Genomic DNA, 24,074 nt, shown 5'->3' with positions numbered 1-24,074 from the left:
CCTCTCTCATTATTTCTTTCCTGTAACTTTCTGATCTTATTTTAAAACCATGGCTATCTCAAGGGTTTTCTAAAGACTGAAATTGAAGTGAACATAAAAGGTGATTATTTTTCCTGAAAGAAGATCATTGAGATAGTACAATGAAGCAACTCCAAAAATTCAGGCTTTGCTTCTGTCCTCACTCCAAAGTAGTAATAACTAAGTAACACATACCATTACTAATAGAAATATAGTATTTAAGCACTTTTAAAAGATTTTTAAACATTTAAATATATTTAAAAGGGAGAATCTTCAACACTTTACACCCAAATTTATTTTTGCTGGGTTTTTTTCTTGGGGTTTTGTTCTTTGAAAGTCAAATCTTTATCAAAGGTAAGTTGGGTAAGAGGACTATCCCAATGTGTTTTCTTCAGGGGTGAGAAGAGGAAAGGAACTGAGTGATGGATGAGAGGAAAGTGATTATCAGTTCAACTTATTACTAGTTGAAAATCTTCCCAAGCTGAGCTACCCAGCCTGTTTGAGCAGCAGCAAGGAATGCATTCAGCACCTGCCTTTCTGATTCCTAAGCACAGTTGTTTTATGGTGAGCAATCAGTTCTCTTGAAATTAAATTTCTGCTTTGCCCAGCAGAAGTACAGAGGTTCTGCAGTCACCTGGTGCTGTTGTTCTTTTCCCTAAAAGAAGCTGAACTTTTAAAATTTTCCCTCCATCAAATCCAGGGCTTGAAGAAAAAAAAAAAAAACAACCCCAAAAGGCTCTCCTTTTATTAGGCAGAACACTTTGTCATCTTGTACCCTATAGAAACCCAGTATTAGCTTATGACCAGCACATAAAATTCCCTGTGTTGATACCAGATGAAGAAGGGCTTAAATACCCAGCATATTTAATAATATGAATATTGTTTAGAACAAGCAGGGAAAAGCAATGCAACCCTAAGGATTTAATTTCTCTTATTTCCTGTATCACAATCAAACTACTGCCTCTTGCCAGAGGACAAATGTGACAAACTTTGACATTTCTTTTTTCCATCTGGGCAGTTGTTTCCTTTGTAATTATTTTAATTCATTTTTCTGTGCATTTCTTTTTGCTTATGACCTCACATAGCTCATGTATTTTTTTTAAACTCATCAATTTCTTAAGAATAAAACACAGACAACTTGGAAGATGCTTTGAAGCTGAAATCCTAAAAAAATTAGTTCCCATTACTATCTTTTTTAAAAGCCCAGAAATAAGCTACTTCTGTACTTCAATTACAGGACTCAAAATACAGCAGATATCATGACATTTAGAATAACGTGGAGATTTCGAGACTCATATCCAATAAAAAAAATTGGATAACTAAGGAAGTAAGTGGTCAGGTCAGAATAAAATGCCACTCATTTTTAGAGCCAGCAGCTTTATGAAGTGTGAATTTAATTAAACCTCATGATGTCTTCAACCAAAGCAGAGAAATGAATATCTTATGTAAAGGACAGTAAGCATTTTATTACCTTCCCAACAAAAGGCAGGTTTCTTATTTCTTTTTGGGTTTTATTTAATTCATTTGAAAAATTGAAAGAACATTCCATCATACAGCTGCATTTAGACCTGAGATAGATATCTGCAGCAAAATAGAGTAGAGGTATTGCCTACTGAAGTCTGATTTATTAAATAATAAAAAAGGGTGTGTGTGCAGGGTCATGGAACAAATTGCTTCACTGGACAACACACTTGTTTTAAAATAATATATTCCTTACTTGGGTCAGCAAATGGTTATTTCTGAAACAGATACAGATTAATACAATACATCATTTTTCATGATTACCTATTTATCATGCTGTTCATTCTCCCATGGCATTTCAAATTATCCTCTTAATGAGTCCAGCATTGCACTAAAAATCTTAGCAAACAAAGGTCCCTTTCCATCCATGTCCTTTAGTGCTCATTCCAAATGCAGCCTGAGCCCAGGACTGGCTGCCTTAGTCACTGGATGTCACTGTTGCAGCACTGAGAGCTTTGGTGTTTTATGTGTAAACAGCCAGCACCTACACTTGTGTTTATTCCTTCATTATTATTATTATTATTGGTCTGCATTCCTGCTCAGGCTGCAGTCAGTGTGAGCTTTGTCATAAGTTAAATATTTATAAGTATTCAGGCTTGAGGATAATTTCTGCTTTCAGGATAAAATATTCCATTAAACTTTTAAAACTCTTTCCTTTTTAATTTAAGTGTGCCCATTTTTCTTTTCACTGCTCTGGTAAGAGATTTATTTCTGAATAACTTTTTATATATGCACAGTATAGATATTTCTACCATTACTTATCTACATAAACACACCATACCAGAATAATATACTTATTTATGAATACATATGCACATAAGAAATTGATACAATATTTCCTTAATCATCCAAAAATAGTTTCTGGTAGGTTCACATAAGCTGTAAATTTAAATGATTGACTATTACAATATCTAAAATACCTATCCTTTTCTTTAACAAAACTGAGACAAGGCTAAACAGTGCAAGAAACACAACTCTACATGCTCAGAATGATGAAAATTGACTAATTTAAGCATGCATATGAGCAGCTTACATTGTCAGAGGCTTACATGGGTTTTTCCAACCCCCCTTGAAATGCATTCTAGCAGCACCAAAACCATCAATTAGAAGTATATTCTGACAGTAATATTCAGCTGTTTCTAACACTTGGTTAAATGAAACAAATTGAAATTAAACGGAGTATGCTTTTAGGTAGAAAACCACAAAACAAGCAGAACTTCCCATTCATTGGGCTTTCTACTGATTTCTCAGAAAGCTGTGAGCACGCCTGTAATTTATCTTGGCATAGGATGAATTGAATAGAATAGAGGATGCAACCGAGAGGTTCTAGTTACAGTTGCTCCTCCAGACTGCACCCAGGCCACCTTCTGTGTCATTTTGGGTTTTGCACTATGCCAGTTTCCCCCAGGCTGAGCCTTCTTCTGTGCTGTGGCTGGTGAATAAATCAGGTGCAGGAGATGCACAAGCGGTGCCATGAGGAGCAGCAGCAGTAGCCCCATAGTACACTGGCAAGAACGTGTTTTAAGGGTTTGAGGAAGTGAAGGAGGTGGCAGCTGAGGACACACCATGTGCTGCCAGCTCTGGGGAGCCTGAGCAGCCCCTGGGAGGCATTTCCTGGCAGACAGGGCTGGACCCAGCCCCAGGTGCCACTGGGCCAGCCCTGCTGCCTTCTGCTCCCCCCAGCCCCACCGTGGGTACCCTGTGCCAGGAGTGCCCCCCAGCACCTCTGCCCACTTGTCATTTCTGCTCCATCACCTCCTGGCTGCTCATGCTCCAGACACAGGAAGGCAACCCAGGCACACAAGCAGAAAACCTGTTTTCTAATCTGCTAAAATCCAAAATAAAGCATTACCAACAGCTACTGTGATAAAGACCTGCATTTCCTGGGGCTGGCTGCTGCGTCTCCAGACCACTGACTTGCAGTCTTCCATTTGGAGAGGAAAAGGCTCCTCTAGGAATCACAGACACAGCAAAGTCCTTTGGGAAACACCACCTAAACTCTGGCTCTTATCAGTTGCTATCCAGTATCTAAGACAGCATCTCTAAGCAAAACAAACACTTAAGTGTGTTCAGAAGAAGTCATTAGACAGCTAAGCCCAGCCAGTTCCTGTGCCAGTAACCGCAGAGCATATGGTCACCAGGGAACAGCTATTTTTTCTCTTGTTTTTCTTAGTTTTTATACAGACAGGGCAACCGAGGTATTTTAAATGATTTTACTCCATTATCAGTCTCAATGAATAGTGAGGCACAAGAGATGCAAAACTCAATGCCATTCTATCGAAAGCTAACTTATTTCTTTATTATTATATTTTATAAATGTTTTTTAGCCTATTAGCTTTTGCCACACAATGCTGCTATTACTAAATAATAGCATAAATTATTTACTTCCTAAATCAACACACCTTACCTCAATATTTAAATACAAATATACAAAACTGCATAAACTTTCTATCAAACTTTAAAAATTTTTTGCAAACCCATTTCTTACAACTCCCAGAACAATTGCCTGCCCTTTACCAAGTTCCTGCCCTCCAAGAAACTGGAAACAATTTGTGTTTCACAGAGGACCGAGCACTGATCCATCTTCAGCAAAGCTTACATTGCCTAGCATTGAGAAAAAGATTTTTATTCTTTTAGTATTTAATATTACTTTTCTGGTAATAGAAAAAAAGAAATAATGAGATTTGACACGTGGAAGAAGACTAAACATTAGATTGCATTTCAAAAAAAGGGAGAAATACTGGACTAGAAATTAATGAAAAAATCTTGTTTGAAGTCCCAAACTAATCAGTCAAGAGAAGACTGTGCCAAATGTGGAATACTCCATGCTACTGAAACTCATGACATGATAAAAGTGTGACACAGGTCCTGTCAGGCTGCTTCAGGTGGGAAAGACTTTTCCAACTCATTAGGCAAAAGCCACCTTAAATGACTGATATCTATCAAATCACACAGTGGTAAAACCATTTGCTCCTTTTTTCAGAAGCAATATTACTGCAGGAAGATGCTGGATTCAAAACATCTCTTCTATGCAACTGTTCCATGGCAAAAACACCAAATAATAACAAAGCAAAACAGATCCTTGGCAAGATCACCTCTCTCAGGAGACAGAAAATGGAACATAATGCCTTCCACAGGAGTTTTCCATTTTGGCTCGATGGTTTCAAAACAAAGAGTAAACTTCCAGAATGCTGAGCAGCCAAAGTCTCTCAAGCGTGTGCCCAACTCTACATGTGCAAGTGATAACTCTGGAATGAGGCACTGCTTTTGAAAGGAGAAGAACACAACAGGTTGCTGCAGAGAGATTTCCTGATGCTGCATCCATGCAGCAAGTTGGCCTGCTCAGTAACTGGATGAATGAAGCAATTTAAAGTATCCACAGTAATTCTCTAGCAGAAATGAGCTCATGTGCAAGATTTACTCAGGGTTACCAGAGGACAAGCCAGAAAAGCAGCTGAGAAGTCTGTAGAGGACTGAGAGCAATGCAATAATCCTGCTTTGCTCACTAGAAAGAAACAGTATTTAAAGGTGTTTCCTGGGTGCTAAGTACATCCTAAGTAAAGCAGAGTTTAACAGGACTGTTCAGAATGCTTAGGAAAGATGTATTCACAACAAATGGAAAACCGTGTGGCTTTTGTGGGAAAATCCAAATAGTTATAGTAAAATCCTAGTTTGCCGAGTGGCAAATTTTTAACTAGCAAGAATATCTCACTGCAGTATCCTCATTACCTTTCCTGAATTAGCCTGTTTTAATAAAAAACCAGGCAGTGAAGGAGGATTTTTCACAAAGCTTGTGTGCTGTTGGTAAAAGAAGATTAAGAATTACTCAATATTTTTCTTTGATCCTTTGGAATCTATTTCTAGCACTACACAAATCTCTACTAGATTCTGGCAGAGAGCCTGTCAGTTTATTTGATTTCTTTCCAGCCTGGGAGATAGCTGGGGTAATATATTTTGCTTACTTGCACCACAGGGTAAGAAAACTTGCCCAGAGCTAAGATGCTGTAATACACACACCCTGCTCTAATGCACAGATAATTCTTCTAGCAGACACATATTTCTTTGACAGAATAACCCTCACAAAAACAACTTACAATTGCTGGCACTTATGTTTCAAAGAAGCTTTTAATAGAAGCTACTTGCAGTAAACCAAAACACAGAAACAGTTTCTCCTCAACAGCTAAATACACGCTGAACACAGAATTTTTTATGATTGGAGTGCTGTGTTGGACAATATTCAATTAAAGACATTTAAATATTCCCCCCAACAGATTTCATTCCTCCAAATCTACATTTAAAAGTTTGTTTTCATTGGAGAAGTAGCTGGTATATAGATATAAGATACCTGTTCATGGGGGCTTTTCATCTTATCAACATATTCACATAAAATTTGACCAAATTAATTTTTCTTTTAAATGCTTTGTAATAATAATAACAAAAAAATAAATAGAAGTAACAACTTACTTTGATGATAGATGCAAAAGAAAGCATGTAACTAATAGATGGATTCAAATATTTCCAATTTTAAATATTCTGAGGGACAGCTACAATAGATAGGTCCACCCTTCCCTTCCCACCCTGCAGTTCTGGAATACATTGCATAGATTCCAGCCAGGAATGAAAACTAAGAGAAGAGCTATAGATGCAGAAAGACAGATTGTGATTACCAGCTTCCTTTAAGAAGGCTCTTCTCATTCAGATGTTCCTTCCAGTTTTATTTTACAATGAGCTGTAATAGCACGCAGAGTATTTCCTACTTGGTCAGGACAGAGGATGCCAAATTTTGAGGTTAAATCATGTCAGAAGTGTGACAAATGGCAAACTTCTCTCTTATTTTTGTTTCCTTACTACTGAACTGACAAAAACAGAAGTGTGGAAGCTTTGTAAGCAAGAGAGACTTGAACAGGTTATGGACCCATATGGGGGTGGAATTGTTCATACACCAAAATGCAAGGAGAAAATGAAGGTTTTCAGGATTTGTCCCACAGAATACAAAGTGATATGTGTACAGGAAAAAGTATTTTTAAATTTCAGGATGTTTCTTCTTTTTTTTTTACCGTAGTGCAGAAGATGGGGTTAAGCATAATAAGCAAAACAAAGTTTAGTGTTTTTCAGAGTTACCAGTTGCTCATAAGAAAAAATTAAATTATTCACGAGAGCATATACTATAATAATTAACCATTTTCAACATGGGCATCTTGGAATTTAATATGCAATTCTCTTTCTTACATAATGGCCATTGGTCAAATTAGTGCCATCAATCAGGATACAAATTTGGGCTTTTTTGGTTGGGTTTTATGGTTTAGTTTGCTTTTTTCCCATATTTTATCAATGTTTTATAAATAAATGAAGAACACAGGCATTATCACAGTTTTGTTCCTTTTAAAACTGAAAGATCTTACGGGTTCTGAACTTTGCTTTCTGGATACAAACTGTAAGCAGGTGGACAGGCCAGCTGGAAAGCAGAAGGAAAGAAAAGAAGAAAAAGACGTTTTAATTGCTCAAAGAAAGAGACACTTATTTAAAGATTAATCCCTGTGGCAGTTTTGTAAGTATTTCTGGGAAAAAAAATATGATAAAATAGGTCTTTCCCTGAGTAAAGAGCTTTTTTTCTGAAACTAAAGTGCTTTTTGCAAAACATAGATGATTTACATCATTAAAAGAAGGTCCTTTGATTTTTAAAGAGCATACTCATTTTTCTGACCAGAATATTCTTAACTGCCAATACTTTTCTCACAAGAGACAGCAGAAAATGTTTTAACCCAAATAGCTGTGCTAAAAATGAGCTACCAGTTCTTTCTGCTTATGAAATTAAGGAGTGCTGATTAACCAATTAAGTGATCTACTGTCAAGACCTGGCATGGCTATAGGACACATCGAGGCTCAGAAACACCAAACATGAAAAGAGTTTCCTGGTAACCCGTTACTGCTCTTTTGTGAAAAGAGTTAAACTTAACAATATTCCATTTGATTACTTGCTACTGATTTGATTTCTCAGGATCATTTGTGACTTAGGTGTTGTTTTTACTGCTATTAAAGTGGGAAGATGGCATTTCTTCCTTGTGTCCAGCTACTCCCGTGCCTGTGAAATCCAAGGAAGCACCTTCAGCTCTGCAATAACCAGCAGGGCTGTGCAGAGCACACCCAGCCTGGAGCTCTCCCCCCAGCTCACAGATGGACCTGTATGTTTTATGCCAATGCCTGTGATGTGTCTGCAAAGAACCCATTTATTTTCTATATCAAAACCCCTTGGGAGCAGACAGCCTGCTCAGTGCAGCTTCAACAGCCCAAATGCACTCTACACATCCAAGGTTGAACAGTACAAAAAAAAATATGTTACTGGATGAAAATAGGATTTGTGATTTGTTTACCCACTTGATATGAAGATTGATGATATGATTATTGATGATATGAAGATTGTTTTTTGTTTGTTTGAATCCTTATGTTTTAGAAAATTCAAGCATGTGAGCAAAACAAACCCACAAAAACACCCCTCAACAAATAAAAACCCTAAAACACCAACTGACAACTGTTTTTCCCATTTATAGGTGATACAGAAAATATTTTCTGTATGTGGATACCAAGCAATGGTGGTGGGGAAAAAAGTCAATACTCCACTGAGTATGTTTTGGTACAGTAAAGAACCACACTAATTCTCTGGTATTACAGTGGCTACTTGTGAGAACAGCTCTTCTCCAAAATAAGCAGACTTGAAATAAAGTGGAAAGCTGAATAATTACCACCTCACAGCTGGAGATACTCCAACATCCTCTGGCACATCTGCAAGTGTTTGGCTCTGGCAGATTTTGGAAGCCCACTGCTCAGAAAAGCAGTTTAACCACTAGAGGGGGAGGATGCATTCCCAAGGGTTCAGCTGTGTCACTGCATGGCCAGGACATGATGCATTACAGTTTTGTATCACGTGCGCATCAATTCCCATTTTTTCACTTGTTTATTCTATACCTTCTTGGAATTACACATTAATTAAATTGCAGAGGAGTTTCAGTAAGCTGGACCATACAGAAACCTGTGAGGTTCAACTTCTCTGTGCACAAGGGGTTCCTATTAACCTCAAAGCCTAAAGCATGCAGAAGTTCTAGCCAGGATTTAGAACACAATTTTTTTGATGGGAATGACAAATAACACAACCGGATAAGAAACTATGCTTTACTTATTGTTGTTGGTATAAGCTTTAAGGCCTTGAAAACAAAAACCAGAACCTGAAAACTGGGTGTCTTAGCAGGCTTCAGTAGTAAAGAATTCAGAGATTTGCTCTGCTTGGAGTTCTGGAGCAATCAAAAATATATCAACTGCTTTAAAAAGCTTTCCAGGGGAACTTCTGTGTCTCTTTAGAAATACAGCAGTTACTCCCTCTGGTCAATATCATCACAAAATGATATAAAAATTTATCTCTCAGTCCTAAATTTGTCTCAGCATTAGACTTATTATTATTTGTTATTAAAGTCTTTGCAATACAGTTAATGATTTCTATACAGAGCAGTTTCCTATCTGAACAAATGCTTCTGATCATAAAGACTTTGGTTTTGGAATCTGTCACAAGAAATCATGAAGCACACGTCATGACTACTTAAAAAATAATGTCAAATTATAATTCATGGCTCTTTAAAGCCCACACAAAGCCCCCACATGTGGAACATCCACTAGGTCTGTTCAATCACTCAAATCACATAAAAAAAAAAGAAAATTTATTAATCTAACAGTAGTGAATGCTACTGTACTGAATAAAAGAGGAGTTTTCCAGCATATTTTTAGTCAAATCCCTCTTCCAAAATGGCAATTTAAATCAAACACAACAGAAAAAGAATTCTAAATAAATGATGCAACTAATGGAGATACAACTCCTTTTTGTCTTGCAAGAACAATCCACAGGTCACCACTCAATTTGTCTGCACACCTGGTAGCTGAAAAAGGCTTTATTATTCCAATTAGAGAAAAACATCTTGGTAGAACAACCCTTTTCTAACTGTTCCTACCCATATTTTCAGATCTAAAGGGGATGAAATAAATACCTGAATGAAGGAATCTTTTATATTTTGTATGAGGTGCTCTGCTCATCCACAGCTGCTGGATTAAAAGCAGAAAACATGCCCCAAAATGTTTGTGTATATGTATAGCATAACTTATTTTCTTAGGATAAAAAGAACTAAGATTTCAACCTATTTGCTACAAAAAAAGGTCAATGATAGCTTGAATTCATACTGCTTCCAACTCACTACTGAAACATAAGAAGCAGAGATCAAGGAATAAGTTTTCCTGCTTGCCAAGTGCTCAACCTCTTCCTGCCCAGTCACTGTAATTTCTTAGTAGTTTTTTCTTTGTTTATTTGTTCGGGTTTCTGAGTTATAGCCATAAAGGTTCTGCATCTGGAGGTAAATCAGGTTATACACACAGTAAACTTCCAGAAAATACACATCTCTGCAGACAATCTTAGCAAAAAGAAATACTGTAACTGAAAAAAAAATACAACCCGGTCTAAAGCAGTCTATTTTAAGAATTAACAAATTAATTGAATCATTTAATTAGAATCCATTTTCATTTCTTATTTTCAAAATGAGCTTTTAAAGCATTCCATGCTTCCAGGGATAGTGCAGGGGCTTTTAGCAACTATGTATCAATTTAGGACTCTTGAATACAAGGCCTAATTAAAATTAACTTCTGCAAGATACAGTTATTTAACAAGCTATATAACAAGTTATCCTATCTATTAATACAATATAAAGTTTTATAAATCAAAATAAATCAGAGAAAATAAGAAAATAATCACTGGTAAGAGTAAATAGAAATTATAGCCTCTGGGGAATAAAGAATTAAGACGTTAACCCTTCAAGCATTATCTGCTGCTGTGAAAGTACAGAACAGACTTATAGTGCATGAACAGGACTTGAAAGTAAGAATTGTACTACAGGCTTTCAAACAGTGTGAAATAGGCAAATTGAAGTAATTATTAAGCAATTTCATTCATAGACAAAATGTGATGTAAATGAACCTAAGCCCAAAGCAAGGCTACTCAACTCTGCTGCTGTGCAGAGGGTAAGCCCTCGCACTGCCTTCAGCATCCTTGATTAGAAACACCCACTGGATGGCCAAGGAGTGAAGTCACTGATCTCCACAGCTCTCAAGCCAAGGAAGAAGGAGGCCACAGTGATCTAGCTCTGGAGAGCTGCAGCACAGCTTCAGGAAACTCTTTTTCACTGGACCAGTATGTTATTCATTTCCACAAGCTCCCCAAGGTTATAAAACACACATTCTACACCAGAAACAGAGCAGAAATCAGGGCCATTTCCTCCAACCAGCTTTTCTTACAAAGCATGTTTTGAACAATGTGCTCACATTGCTGGTTGGTGGTCAAGAACCACATTCTAAACATACAACCACACTAAAAGGTAATTTCTTTAGTTCCTTTCTGGATTTTTTGCATAATGTAAGTAAAAATACTGGAAACTTCAGTAGACATTACATTTATGAAGCAAAGTCTCTCTGGTTTTTGATTGTCACTATTAATGAGAGCCAACTCCTCTAATCAGTGTTGTAGCAGCTTTGCTGGCCAAAAACCAACCTACTTCTCTCTGACATTAAAACTGTGTATGTTTTAATTGTTAAGCATTTCATTATATATAACAAGCTCCAGTGACCCTCAAAGAGTGATTAGATGTATCCATCTATTAAAAATAAAGCCACAAGCAAGAGCTGCCAATCCCTCTTTTAGATTTTTCATGTTTTTACATTTCTTCCTTTCTCCATTGTCTCTTTGATACCATTCCCAGTGCAAAAGATTGTGTAGCAATATTTACAGCAAAATTTTTTTGTCCAAAGGCAAATATAAAGCACAATACAAGAAAACTATCTGTACAATTGTAAAGATACCTGCAGAAACAAATGGTACCTTTGTTATAGAAAGCTTCAGGAACAGATATTATAACTAAATATCACTTTCTACAAAACACAGAGTTCTGCCAGTGATGTTTCCGCATATCATCTGGCACCAGTCTTGTTCACTGCCATAAAAGGGACAATTCCTTCTGTAGTCCTGACAATTTCCCTTTACTGCCTGTAGTGCTTGACTAGGAAGAGCAAATGCTTCTGACCTCTTCTTTGCAACCATTAGAGACAGAGAACTTAAAAGTCAGTTTAGTTAATATTCCCCACAGTTTCTATTAAAATGCATAATACACTTAAATATGCCACATGCTTGAACTGGTGCCAGTGGAACACCAATCTCTGTTATAGATTTAATTTCAGAACAGACCATACAGTACATTCAACTGATTTGACTGGAGCTCATCAGCAAGTAACACCAACACTCCCTAAGAGATGAGGACAGTGCTTAACTGTAATATAATATATATAATATGTATTACTTTATAACTCTAATATATAATAATATATATCTATACTATAATAATATATATCTATAATATAATAATATATAATGCTGAACTATAGTTCAAAAGTCAACTGTAAGCCAATGGGACAAGAAAACACTTGGGCAGCCATAGCTGGAATTTTTTGAGGAGAGTGAGTGGGTTTTGAATTTGACCATGATAAATCTGACTGTTGAGGCAGTAATTTTCCATTAGATTGCCAAAATCACAAGAAATAAAGTTCTAAAAGTCTAAGGAAATACAGAATTTATACCTTAGAGATAAAAATACACCTGTAAATTAACCTGGAATATTTGGAACTGGAACAAAGGTAGTTCTTCAGGAAATGCAAAGCCTGTCAAATCTGGAAAAAAATCTTCTAGCTCACATTGATGCAACGTACTATTCGGATAGTTTACTTTTTGTCTTTACTATTTTACAGAGTTCAGTTGAAAAGTTCCTGGTTACAGAGTTTTAACATTTGAAGTTTCAGTTTGCATGTCTGCAATGTAATTTTCATACTAAAATAAAACCCATGCTGATAGTGTCAGTATTTACTTAAATTCCAAGTTCTAGTGACAGAGTAAGTCAAGAGAAAAAGTGAAGCTTTTATTTTCAACTAAAAACCTTGGGAAGTTATTTCTTTAAAAAACATTTGAGCTACTTTATTTTTTCTCAGACAATTCAACAGGAAGATCCTACTCTATCAAAACACCTCATAATTTGGCAATGCTACAAAAGGACCTAAGCACGGAAAGGAAAAATTAAATTTTGAAAACAAAAGTAATAATTCTAAACCCTGAGATGAGAAGGTCCAGAAATGCTCAGTTCTCTGGGAACACATTTGGTGCCTCACCTTCCAGATGCAGCTTGGAAGGAAGGAAAGACATCCTAAGCCCAGGAAGCAACTGCAAGTGGGACATGGGAAGAGCACTGAAGGCTGCACATTAAAAGATTCTCCTTAGAACTCTCTATTGCTAAGCAAAATCTTCGATTTAAAGACTTGAAAGAGCAAAGATACCTAATATCCCTTCCTATCCTTTAAATTCCTTTGCAGCCTTCTCTCTTTGTGGAGTTCCTTCACAGAACACAGGCCCATTCTTATTTTCTCTCTTCACTCTAGAAAAGCTGCTTTTCTATAAAAGTCTGTCAGACTTTTAAAACAAAGGTATCCCTAACACCCATAAAAAAAGACAGATCAAGGAAGGGCCTGACTCTAGAAAATTTTCTACTGAACTTGGAACTATACAGCACAGAAAGAAGTCACTGCAGACTGGCTTTTCTGTAGAGTTTTGAAGAGTTTAAATGGCACATAAAAATGCTGCTGTTTAACTGCTCCTTTCATTTGGGAAGCAGTTGTCTTTATGCTGAAATCTGCTCCACTGGAAAACAAATTATTTCAAACCAATAAACATCACAAAAGTAGCAAAACAAGTAGTCTTTGTCAAGTTTCATTAAGATATAAATATCTGCTGATATAAAAGCCAGATAGGATTTCTGCTTATATCTTGGATAGAGAAACGTGCTGCATGAAAAGCAGGCTATGAGGATAGTTCATTTCCTTGAAAGGCTGAGTATGAGGTCTGCTGCACTTATTTCCCTGTGAAAATTGAGTCCTTTTTGCAATAGTTGGTGCTGAAAAACAATAACTTGCAGTGCTTTTCCCATAAAGTCAGTTTCAATTTCAATAAATCCAATTTTGCCCTACCACCAAAGACCAAAATGAAAATCTAGTAGTAATACAAGAGCTGATTTTTTGTTTGTGTGCTGAATAGTGTTCTTGAATGGGGTAATATCCAGCTTACAGAGTTAGCTGATGACCTACAATATCTGTCCAATTGTGATCACACAGATTTTTGTTCATCTTTTATTTCCATCCACCCTCACACAAAAATCTTGCTTTTTGACTGGTTATTTTAGGATAAACAGTGTATCTCCCACCTGAATTACCTTACTTACTACCTTGAGGTCTTTGTTTAAATCCCTTATTCATTTAAATCACATAGCTTGTTGCACTGGATCTTTCTGGGTGAAAAGAGAAATATATTACCAGAGTTTGGCAGTCTTGTGACTTTTTCCATGTAAAAAGTAATTTCCATGAGGTGAGCATAATTTCACCTTTAGCTTTTTCAGTAAAAAACAAAAATAAAAAAATAAAAGGCTTAATTTCCTTTGATGAAGCTCATTGTTTTAAGAGCTGTGTTTAATTTTGCAGGGATTTTGTTTTTGTTTGTTTCCTTGTTTTTCTTAATATTAAGGTGACCAGTGCTACTACTGACATCTGTCCAGAATGGGTTAGAAAAACAAAGAAATTTCTAAATTATTTTTCTGTGGTCAAACCAAAAATGAACTGACAGAAGAGGTTGGGGAGGACAAGGAAATGGTTCAGCCTATATTCATTATGCAGCTCAGTAGAAAAATTTGGTCAACAACCATTTCACCTTCAGGAATACAAGCTGGAAAGCCCAAAGTAAACTCAAAGGCCACCCCTGCTGCATTATCAATACATCCAAAGGCACAGGCCCTCACTCTATAAACTGAATTGCACCTGCTACTGTTATTAGCCAGTTATGCAGAAAAATGTACAGACACAGCAAGCAATACCTCTGTACAACAAAAGAGAAAATTACAGCTCATGCAATAAATACTCTACATTTAGGCAGAGCTACTTGCCCTTCACTTATTTCCTCACACTGTTGACAAAATAATGAGAAAAACTCTACCCTTTTCAGCCTCCTGTCCACAAAGGGATTGACAGTTTCTTCCATCTGGCCCCATTTAGCACAGCTTACTCCATGTAAATCCAAACAACGAAAGACAGGGAACTGCCAGCAATGGGCTGGAGCACAGGATTTCCAAATTCTGTTCAGGAGGCGTTACTGAGCCCTATTTGCCATCCATTCTAACTCTCACATATTTAGGCTGTGCTTAAACTCTGGCAGGGCAGCAATGATTACTGGATGAACATAAATCCACTAGTATTCCTAGCCTGGAAAACCCAGGCAGTCCCAGAAGAGCCCTTAACACATTCCTGCCTCTTGAGTAAATCCAGTGCAGGGGTCAGCAACTCTGAAGAGAGAGCCTGCATGCCATATACTCTGCTACTGAATTTTTGTTGCAATATTAAAACTGCACCACAGCATAATTCCTAAAGACTCACTGAAGCAAAGTGTAAAACATTGCCACTTTTCCCTCCAATCAGATATTTTCCCCTCCAGGGCAATACAATATTTATTCCTGTCAAACAGTTTTTACCTTAGGCCTTGCAACATACTTTAAGGCTTCACATTCAAGATTATATTTTGTATGGCTTATCCGAGACATTCTGGCTTACAATTAGAAAAAACAAAATAAAATACACTCAGCAAAACTCCCACCACACAAAAAACCTCACAAAACCTAACAAAAATTCTTTGTTTAAGCTATAGGTAAATTTAAGTTACTGCACAAAATTAAAATTAAAGTCAGTGGGCACTGGCATAACAGGACACTTTGCACTCAGAGATCTCATACATTTGTGACTTCTGAGATATTTTCTCTGCCTGGAAAAACCAGACAACCTGATTAAGAACACAGGTAATATCTCAAATCGTCCCTCTTTCAAAAGGTCAGTAGTTTTGCCACTCTTTCCCTGTTCAAAAACATGAATCATTCCACAGAAAGGACACATTGGATCAAAAAATGTACCAGGTACATATAAATCTTAACTACATTTGAGTAAATTTAAGGGTGTAATCAGATTCTTGTCGTTTTAATCAATAAAAACACTTCCTGAAGTATAGAAAACCCACCTGTGAATCCAGAGAAAGTTTGATATTATTAAAAACCTTCATTTTTTCTCCTTTGTTACAGTAAGAGGCCAAACCTGCAAAACTTGCACTGTTTGTGACAACTGCATCATCTTATGAAGCTGCCTGTCATGCTCTCTGATCACCCAGTTTCATACTATATATTCCTTCAATAAAACAAATTTAATGTTTTATACCATATTTCATGTATATATTACATAGCATGTTACTACCTTTTTGAACCGAGGTGAAAGATGAAGAGTGTTTTTAAGAGCAGCTATGCAATTGTCACAAACAACCTCGCTTTCAATTAATGCAGAACCCAATAGAGAATCCTGTCATGGATCTAAATAGATTTCCTTTAAATACCTATAGGTGGTGCTGAAATACAACTGTTCCTTAAAAAGCAATGATCACAAAGTAACCGTAGCACAGCTAGCCACTAAAATGGGTTTTACTCCTGGCTGTGCAGATTTACCCTAGGGGAAACACAGCTGAAGCACAATTTGAGTGCATTTTATTGGTGTTTTCCTCAGGTACTTAACAGATTTCCCTCACATGATCATGATACCTTATAGCCAAGACAGTAGTTACAAGAAATGAGGCTATTTTTTTTTAATTGATGGAAATACCCAATAAAAACAACAGGGTCTGTGAACATAGCTGTCCTGACCATGGCATACACTAGAAAGGAAAAGAAACATGAACATGTTTGGCCAAGAATTTCCCTTTCAGTTGCACAGTTCACCCTGATAATCACAAATTTTACCATTCAGTATAAATAATAACAATGAAGCTACTAATAGTTGTCTGGGCATCAGCCCAGTTTGCTAAAGTGAAGCAGAACTAACTGGCTTCTCCACAAACATATAATGGAAAATAAAAAAAAAATTGCCAGGCATAATTAACATGTGGTAACATGATAATCAGCCTCAGATGAAACCATACTTTCTGGTTTCAAAAAATACATAATTCTATGCTGGTGCTTATTTATAGAGAAACTGAAGTGCTAATGATTACAAACAGTTTATGGTAAAAGTATAGCTTGGGACATTTCCTGTAATGCTAAAACTCAACTATTTCCAAATTATATTCAGACTTATAAAAGAGGAATATTGAGGAAAAAAGTTACAGTAACAAAATTAATTTATTATTTCTATAATTTAAAAATATAAATAGTGCACAGAGAAAAATGTGGCATCAAAAATTCATATAAATAAATGCTTAAAGTTTTTAAACAAAGGCTCATGCACATTATTTAAAACAAGTGAATGACATAAAACATTAAAGTTAAGAAACAACTTTGTCCCTGAATACATCTCTGTGCATTTTAAAAAATCAAAACATGCAGAACACCAAACTGCCTCTCCTTCACCTTGCGCCATAAACTGTAAGCCACAGAAGTGACTTTTTCCTTTGTTCATTATAAAACCCACAAAACAGAAAACTATGCTCACCCCTTAAGTCTACCCCCTCAATTTTTTTTCTCAACAAGAGGGAAAAAAAGATCAAAACACTAAGTTCCTAGAAGAATGGGAAAAATTCTAAAATCAGTATGAAAATGGATATTTATTTATTCTTGCATTCCTTTAGTTGCCAATTTAAGCTACTTTCAGAAAACAAACAAAAACAGCTTGCCTAGAAAGTAGAGGTGTACATCACCACAAGCTGTACATCATCCTCAGAATTTTCTTTTGATTAAGACGCAATCCATTTTTTTTTTTCCCCCATCATCTTCCAGGCATTACAGCTAATTTGGAAGTTTAACCCAGTGTAGGATGACTGATGTAGTAAAGCAGTGCAGCACACACAGGCAAGTTGAAGAGAGGATATGAATTCCACAGAGACTATTCTGCTGCTTCACAGCTAAGGCAGACTCTTGCTCTAGACATACAAGGATATTATCGTTATCTTCAGGCCTAACTTTTAAAAATGAAAATATAAAAGAAAAAAATCAATTTTGTCTAGGCCATCTCACTGAAGAAAGTTGCAAGTCTGCACAGGATGAACAACTCTGTTATTTCCTTCGGAAAACCCTGGCCTATATTTGTCCACCTCTCCTCAGAGCTCTTTTTGAATTAGTGGGCATTGTTAGTCTTCAGTTTTGCTTCCTAATGTCTTCCTAGACTTGGGTCACATATTTTAGTATGAAAAAATGGATTACAAATTGGTGTTAGTAGGGAAAATTAATTCTTGTGAAAAACAAGAGAAGCAATGTTTACCATCTATTTTCTGATCTTTGGCAAACTTCTATAATCATAGAAGTGAGTCTAAAGCTAATTTAAGTTGCTTAAAGAAACTGCAAAAAAGTGGAATTCCTTGGAATAAATAGTTTTAATCTCCCCCAGAAAAAGGTAGGCAGCATAAATTGGACATTGTGGTTAATGCTTAAAACTATACACAATTATATCTCTATTAAGTAGTTTGATTACACAGGGAGTATTTAAGCAAAAGTGAACAAGTCATTAGATAAAGGAGCATTATTTGGCAACACTTAGATTAACTCAAGTTGTTGTGGAAAGGACTTCAAAATTTACAAGTATAGTGCTACTGAATGCTATGACACAGATCAGTCATTCCATAGGCAGACAAACACATCCAAATGCAGGCATTTGCAATGATGCATTTGTATTGAGACTGTAGCTCAATATTGTCTCTAGAATCAGAAAATCTAAGACAAAATTATTAAAATAAAATTCTAATCCCTACTGACTCAGAATTGCAGCTGAACTTGACAGGTTCGTTTTCCAACAGGCATATTTCAAGGCTGCTCTACTTGAAGGTTTAATAAAGTAATCACAATGAGCTGGTGGGTGGTGTGGTCATACCTACCCACACAGGGTAAAAGATCCTCATGGCAGGGGAGTGGCCACTGGCTGATCTTTTTCTTCCAACCCAAACCATTCCACACCAGGCTGGAAACCTGGCTCAATAATGTGTTTTATCAGTTTAGCAATAAGCCAACTCTGAGTTGGCAGCTACATTCCAAGTCCACCCTAAAAAACAAATGTCAAAACTCCTCATTTGTCCCATTCTGTGTACACAGTCTCTGACAGGGGACTACCTTTTGTACTTCCAGATACATTTAGAGTGGAAAAAGAAAACATTTGGCACATCTGTAGCCATTAATCTGAGAAGCTGAAGGGAAACAAGATAGTAACTGCAACCAGATTTGAGCCATCAGCACTGAAGTTGAAGAGTTATCTAAACTCCTGGTTTTCATGTTACAAAAGATAGTGATCTCATTTGTGAGATTCTTACTACCAACAGCTCAGACAGGATATTTCATTGACGACTTGCTTTTTCAATGGGCTCTGAACCTGCTTACAAGTGGCAGGAATGTGGGACTGTCACTTCCCTTGCCTGCCTGGTTTCTCTTCCCTCAGGGAGCAACCTGCCTTTTCCTTCTCCTAACAATGCACTATGTATTTTTTTGACTATTGCAAGAAAATACTTGCAATACTGCAAGCATTGCTGCTGCACTTCCCAGCTCAAATGCTTATCATTCTAAAAACTCCCTGTGTCCAAAAGGTGGACATCCTCCTACACCCTGCTTTTTCCTGTAATTCCCAGCAATCACATTGCACCTGTCTGTCTCACTCAACTCACTGATCTCGGTAAAAATAATCAAGTCTTGTTCAGACAAAAGGGAGAGGATCAACTAGTGAGGCTCCAGCAGCATCACTCTCAGATTCCTTCTTCCACAGCACATCTAAATTCCTCATTTACCTTTAGCTCACACCTAATTCTCAAAATTGCAAGACCTCATCTGCCACTATAAAAACCTTTAAAAACAAACACCTGTGTTTTAAGTACAATTACAGCTGAAAATGACCAGCCAAATCACCTTTCTCACCTTCTTGTTCCCTCTTGCATAGTAACTACCCCAGGGGTTTTTGAGGGTTTTTTTTTTCCTCCCTTATTGCTTTCAGAAATATCATGGAACTCTCATCTACCTTTTCTGCACACCCCCACACTCCAGAGTCACTACAAGACTATAATCAGCAATAAAAACAAGTCCTACTCCTCCTGCTACCCAACCTACACACAAGCTGTTTATAGACACCAGCTGCTCAATCAAGGAATCTCTATCAGCTGGTACAAATAGCTCTCTAGCCATGACACAACCACTGTGTACTTATTAAAAAAGACCACATTAACTAAGAGATATAAGTGTGGTGCCATTTTTTCCCAAGTCCACACTGCCTCACAATGTTATTCGTGGCATGGGATTTGAACTCTCATTACTCAGGCAGGGGAACACCAAACTGACTGCAAGAAAAACAAGACACATTTCTAGGGGAGGCTGCTAGACAATGAATCCTCTTAAACTACTCTACTAAGTCATTACAGAGCAAAATAGGTACTGTTCACTACAGAGCAATTTCACCAAATTTAAAAATGGAATTTATTAAGTTACAACCCAGACAGATTTTACTCCCATCCAATGTGTAGTCTCACACTAAAATTTGAGCTCTCTTCTGAAATCAACTTACTAGCCACAATCCTGCCTCTTAATGGCAAGGCAGCACAGAAGTAGAGAAAAGGCCAAAACTGAAATAGCCATATTAATTATCATGGCATTATCTTAAAATACACATAAAATTCTGCTCTCCAACTGTGACATACCTATTTTTCTTGACTATATAACTGTTGGTGAACAAATAACTCTTCTCAATGCTCATGTGCCCTTTCTCTGAAAAGCCTTGGAAAGGTTATTGTCAAAAAAATGCCAAATCTAAGCAATACAAAAAATGTAGCCAGATAAAAAGCCATACATTTTTTTCTTTCTACACTATAAATCTGTATTTTAGTCAGTCTGGCCAGTTCTGGTGCCTAATTCTACAAAGCACTAGCATCATAACTGAATAAGATTCTATCAAGGGAGAGCAAAAGAAAGGATCAGTCTACATACTCAGGCCCCTGGGTTGGTCAGAAGTGACTAAGTCAATGTTTATCAATTTGTGTGTATTTTTATAGTGGGAGAAAAATAGGTAAAGACAAAAGAGCAACCACTATGCAACACTTATCCTTGAACAATTTTGCCCAGCACAACTCATGAGAGCTCTAATATAATCTGTCATCATCTAATAATTTGATCATCAGTAACCACAAAGAACAAGTTAAAGCAGCAGTGACTTTCACAGGCCAGAGTGGAGGGAGTGGGGTTTTCATGGACTGTCTTGGAAACTGCACAGGAAAGAAAATCCTGAGCCTCAAACACATTGTCTCATCAATATTCTATGAACGGTTTTATTTCCACTCTTGGAAAATAATAAATGATTTGCTCAATTCTAATGATTAACTGCATGCAATGCACAGTTCTGTAAACACACTCAGTATTCACAGCTAGCCTTTCAGGACTAGGTAGAGAATAAAACTGCCCCTTATATAGCATCTGATGGTATAACCGAAATTTTCATTCATTCTATCATTTCCCATTGACCCAGGATGAGGTCAGACTGCTGCAGCACTGTGTTTATGAACACAAAAGTTACTCTATTTACTAAAAATGCTCCCCAAAGCCTATCTAAAGCTGTTAAACCGTTCAAATATTCATGTGGTTTATTGTTGGGTTTTTTTTATCATAGCATTACCTAGACAAAAAGGTATTCTCACACTCAAAAGAGAAGCATTTTTTTCTTACCTTCAAGGCATTTACTTAGCAGTCTACATACATGGCAAACAGATGCTACTACCCTGATTTATTCATAACACAATGTGATGGTATCTAGAGAAGCAGAGAGCAAACTTGTGTGGCTTCTACGATCCCTTATCTATGCTGCAATTCATACATTGTAATTGCAGAAACTTTTCAATACCCAAGGAGCACTTTGGGATGCTGGCAGCTACTAATGAAAACATCTCTTTCCTCCTCCTGCCTCAGAGAAGCTAATAGCTTTTGTGAGGTACAAAGCAGAACAAAAATGCTGTTTCTGTAATCACTTCATTAATAACTTACTCTAAGCCACACACAGTTCTGCTTTCTCTCCTATCAGGATGCAGCAGACACTACAATTCCAAATTATTCAAGAATTTGATTAGTTACCACCCTCATCAGCTAAACCACTGAACATAGTTAGCAAAGCCTGTCACAGTGGAAAAAGGGCAGTGCAAGTTGCAGACAATATTTGCAGTTTTTCAGAAAGCCTTATTTCCATGCAAACCTGACCTGAAAACGGACACAGCACATCCCATTTCCAAAGTTTCCCTGGGCTTTTCCCATTGGCTATGGCTGCTCCAGCAGCTCCTTCACCAGCACGTGTTGAGCAATGAGCAGCACTGGGCAAAGAAAACAAATAAAGACATGTGAGTAAATAATTAATTTTCCCACATCCTTAGTAAAAAGCTGATTGCAATAGTGGTGAATCACCCTTTGGCCCTGCTCCTCCCCACAGGGCTGCACTCACCTGGAAAGGAGACTGCTGGACTGCGAGCCACCCTCGTTCTTAACTTAAACTAAGAAAAAGAAAAAACAAAACAAACCCAAAAGCCGCCAAAACACCCAAACCCACTCAAAGAACACAAACCGAACCTTTTCACGGGGAGTTAAGCCAGCAGCTCCCGCAGAACCCCTCTCTAGAGCCGGCTGTAGGACTGTGGGCAGCGCTCCCGCTCCGCCTGCCTTATAAACCCCGTGCGCAGCTCACCTGCAATTAATTACCGCAATTAGTGACCGCAATTAGCCCGGGGCAGGAGCCAGCCCCGGCCGGCCCAGCGCTGCCTGCTTTAGGGAAGCAGGATGGGACAGATCCCGTCGCTGAGGGAGCCGGGAGCAGCTCCATAAGCCTGCATCTCCATCCCCGGACACACCGGCGCTGCCGGGCCGGGAGCGTGTGATGGCCCTCAAATCACACGGAATAAGGGAAAAAAAAAAAGCCAGAGACTTCTTTCTCAAGGGATCAAGGGCCACTTTTCAAAAAGTCAAGGTTTGAAATATCAGCATAAACCTGTTTTGGAACACGTGGAAAAGAGGTTTTACACAGAATAAGAGAGTAAAGACTACAGTTGCTCTCGATGTGGCTTATTCTGATGTTATTGCTGTCAGCTGAGTGCCTGAGCCATCATTAGCTCACCTGACAAGGCAGCGGCACCCCAGTCAGCACAGCCCGTGCCCCTGGCAGTGCCACAGCACAAACTGCCCGTCGCAAGCACGGCCCAGGTGATGCCACTTAGCACAGTGGGCTGCAGCCTGATAAACAACTGCTGCTAATGGCACAGGTGCTCTGCTGATTGGATTTTGTACATTTCTTCGGGCTTTAATAACATCTCATGATGTTCATAGTTGCAGTCAGTTTGGTTCCACTGTGTAGGTGGAATTTTCACAACGTGCTCCTGGTGTTCGTAGTGTTCAAGCACATTCTGATGCAGGTCAGCTCTGACTAGTAGCAGATTGGTGGAGGATTATTCCAGAAGTAGTTAAATACCATTCAGTAGAATTAATTTTATCCAGTTCTTGAACTAGATGTTTCACATCTCTTTAGCACTTATTGCTTCCTCCATTTTTAGCAGTGACCCTGGCCTTGATTATTTCTCCTGCCTATGCAGGATGATCCCCAAAATATTGATGATGACATGAAGGAGACAATTGCCCTGCTCACTCCCCTCTCTGTTTTTACCCTACATCCTCGTGTCCAGTCAAAAAAAAAAAAAAAAGCAACATTCACAGGTTCCTTGGTCTTGAACAAAGGCTTGATTTCCATATTCACAAATAGAAATATTTTCAGATTGTTGAGAATATTTTGGTGGGAAGCTGTGGTTTACCTCCAGAAGCAAAGTCTGGGTGAGGGACTGAGGTATGCCAGTGAGACAAGCTGAAGGGTTTGAGTTTCCACAGCAGAGTCCAGAAGAGTTTGCAGTAAGCAGAATGCTTTGAGCAGGAGGAGTTGAGATTGTACTAGTGTGTTTGGGCAGGAAACAGTGAGTTATTCACAAAGGCATTTGGGTGACACCTATATGTAATCGACATAAAAAGTGTGCCAGCTGATTCACTGGGCAAAAAGGGCTGAAGAATCAGTTGAGAAATCCAACAAATCCTTTGGGTGAAGGAGCAGCATAAAGCAGAGAGCCCTTGAAGGAAGAGCAGTATGTGGAGAAGCAAAAAGCTGAGGAAAATCTCTACTGGCAAGTTGAAAAAAGATGAAGGTTAGTGTGTGAGGGGGTAGATCTAAAATGAAACAGGAGACAGGATGAAGATCACATTAGGAAATGCTGAAATAGCTTTCTTGACCACTGACAGGTGCTCTGGGTGCTAAGTAAAATTCACTAGAGCTGAGTCAAGGGCTATGCCTCATGGTTTGAGACAGGTTAGAAAAAAATAGCATTACACAAAGGAGAGAAAAGAATCTTCACAGACTTTTCAAGA

At 37.8% G+C, this 24,074-nt stretch overlaps 1 protein-coding gene across 3 annotated transcripts in view; it reads right to left on the bottom strand.

Annotated features, from left to right (window-relative positions):
• Window positions 1–21,905, bottom strand: part of TFPI (tissue factor pathway inhibitor) — a 58,700-nt gene extending 36,795 nt beyond the window's left edge. Inside the window, exon 1 of one of the 3 annotated variants that reach the window (XM_021540943.4) lies at window positions 21,882–21,905. Coding sequence is in view for 1 of the 3 variants with exons in the window: in XM_085585328.1 (XP_085441454.1) it covers window positions 14,645–14,699 (55 nt within the window). In the remaining 2 variants the exon portion in view is untranslated. Of the gene's footprint in view, window positions 1–3,413; window positions 3,438–14,644; window positions 14,853–21,881 lie in introns of those variants that run through there. The other 2 variants (XM_085585328.1, XM_085585336.1) reach the window with 2 other exon arrangements.
• Between the last annotated feature and the right edge of the window lie 2,169 nt (window positions 21,906–24,074).

Source organism: Lonchura striata, chromosome 7 (genome assembly GCF_050655825.1).
Source record: "Lonchura striata isolate lonStrDom1 chromosome 7, ASM5065582v1, whole genome shotgun sequence".
In the NCBI taxonomy this organism is placed as follows: domain Eukaryota; kingdom Metazoa; phylum Chordata; class Aves; order Passeriformes; family Estrildidae; genus Lonchura; species Lonchura striata.
Note: the sequence above shows the minus strand (reverse complement) of the source record. Positions and strands in the feature narration are given on the sequence as shown.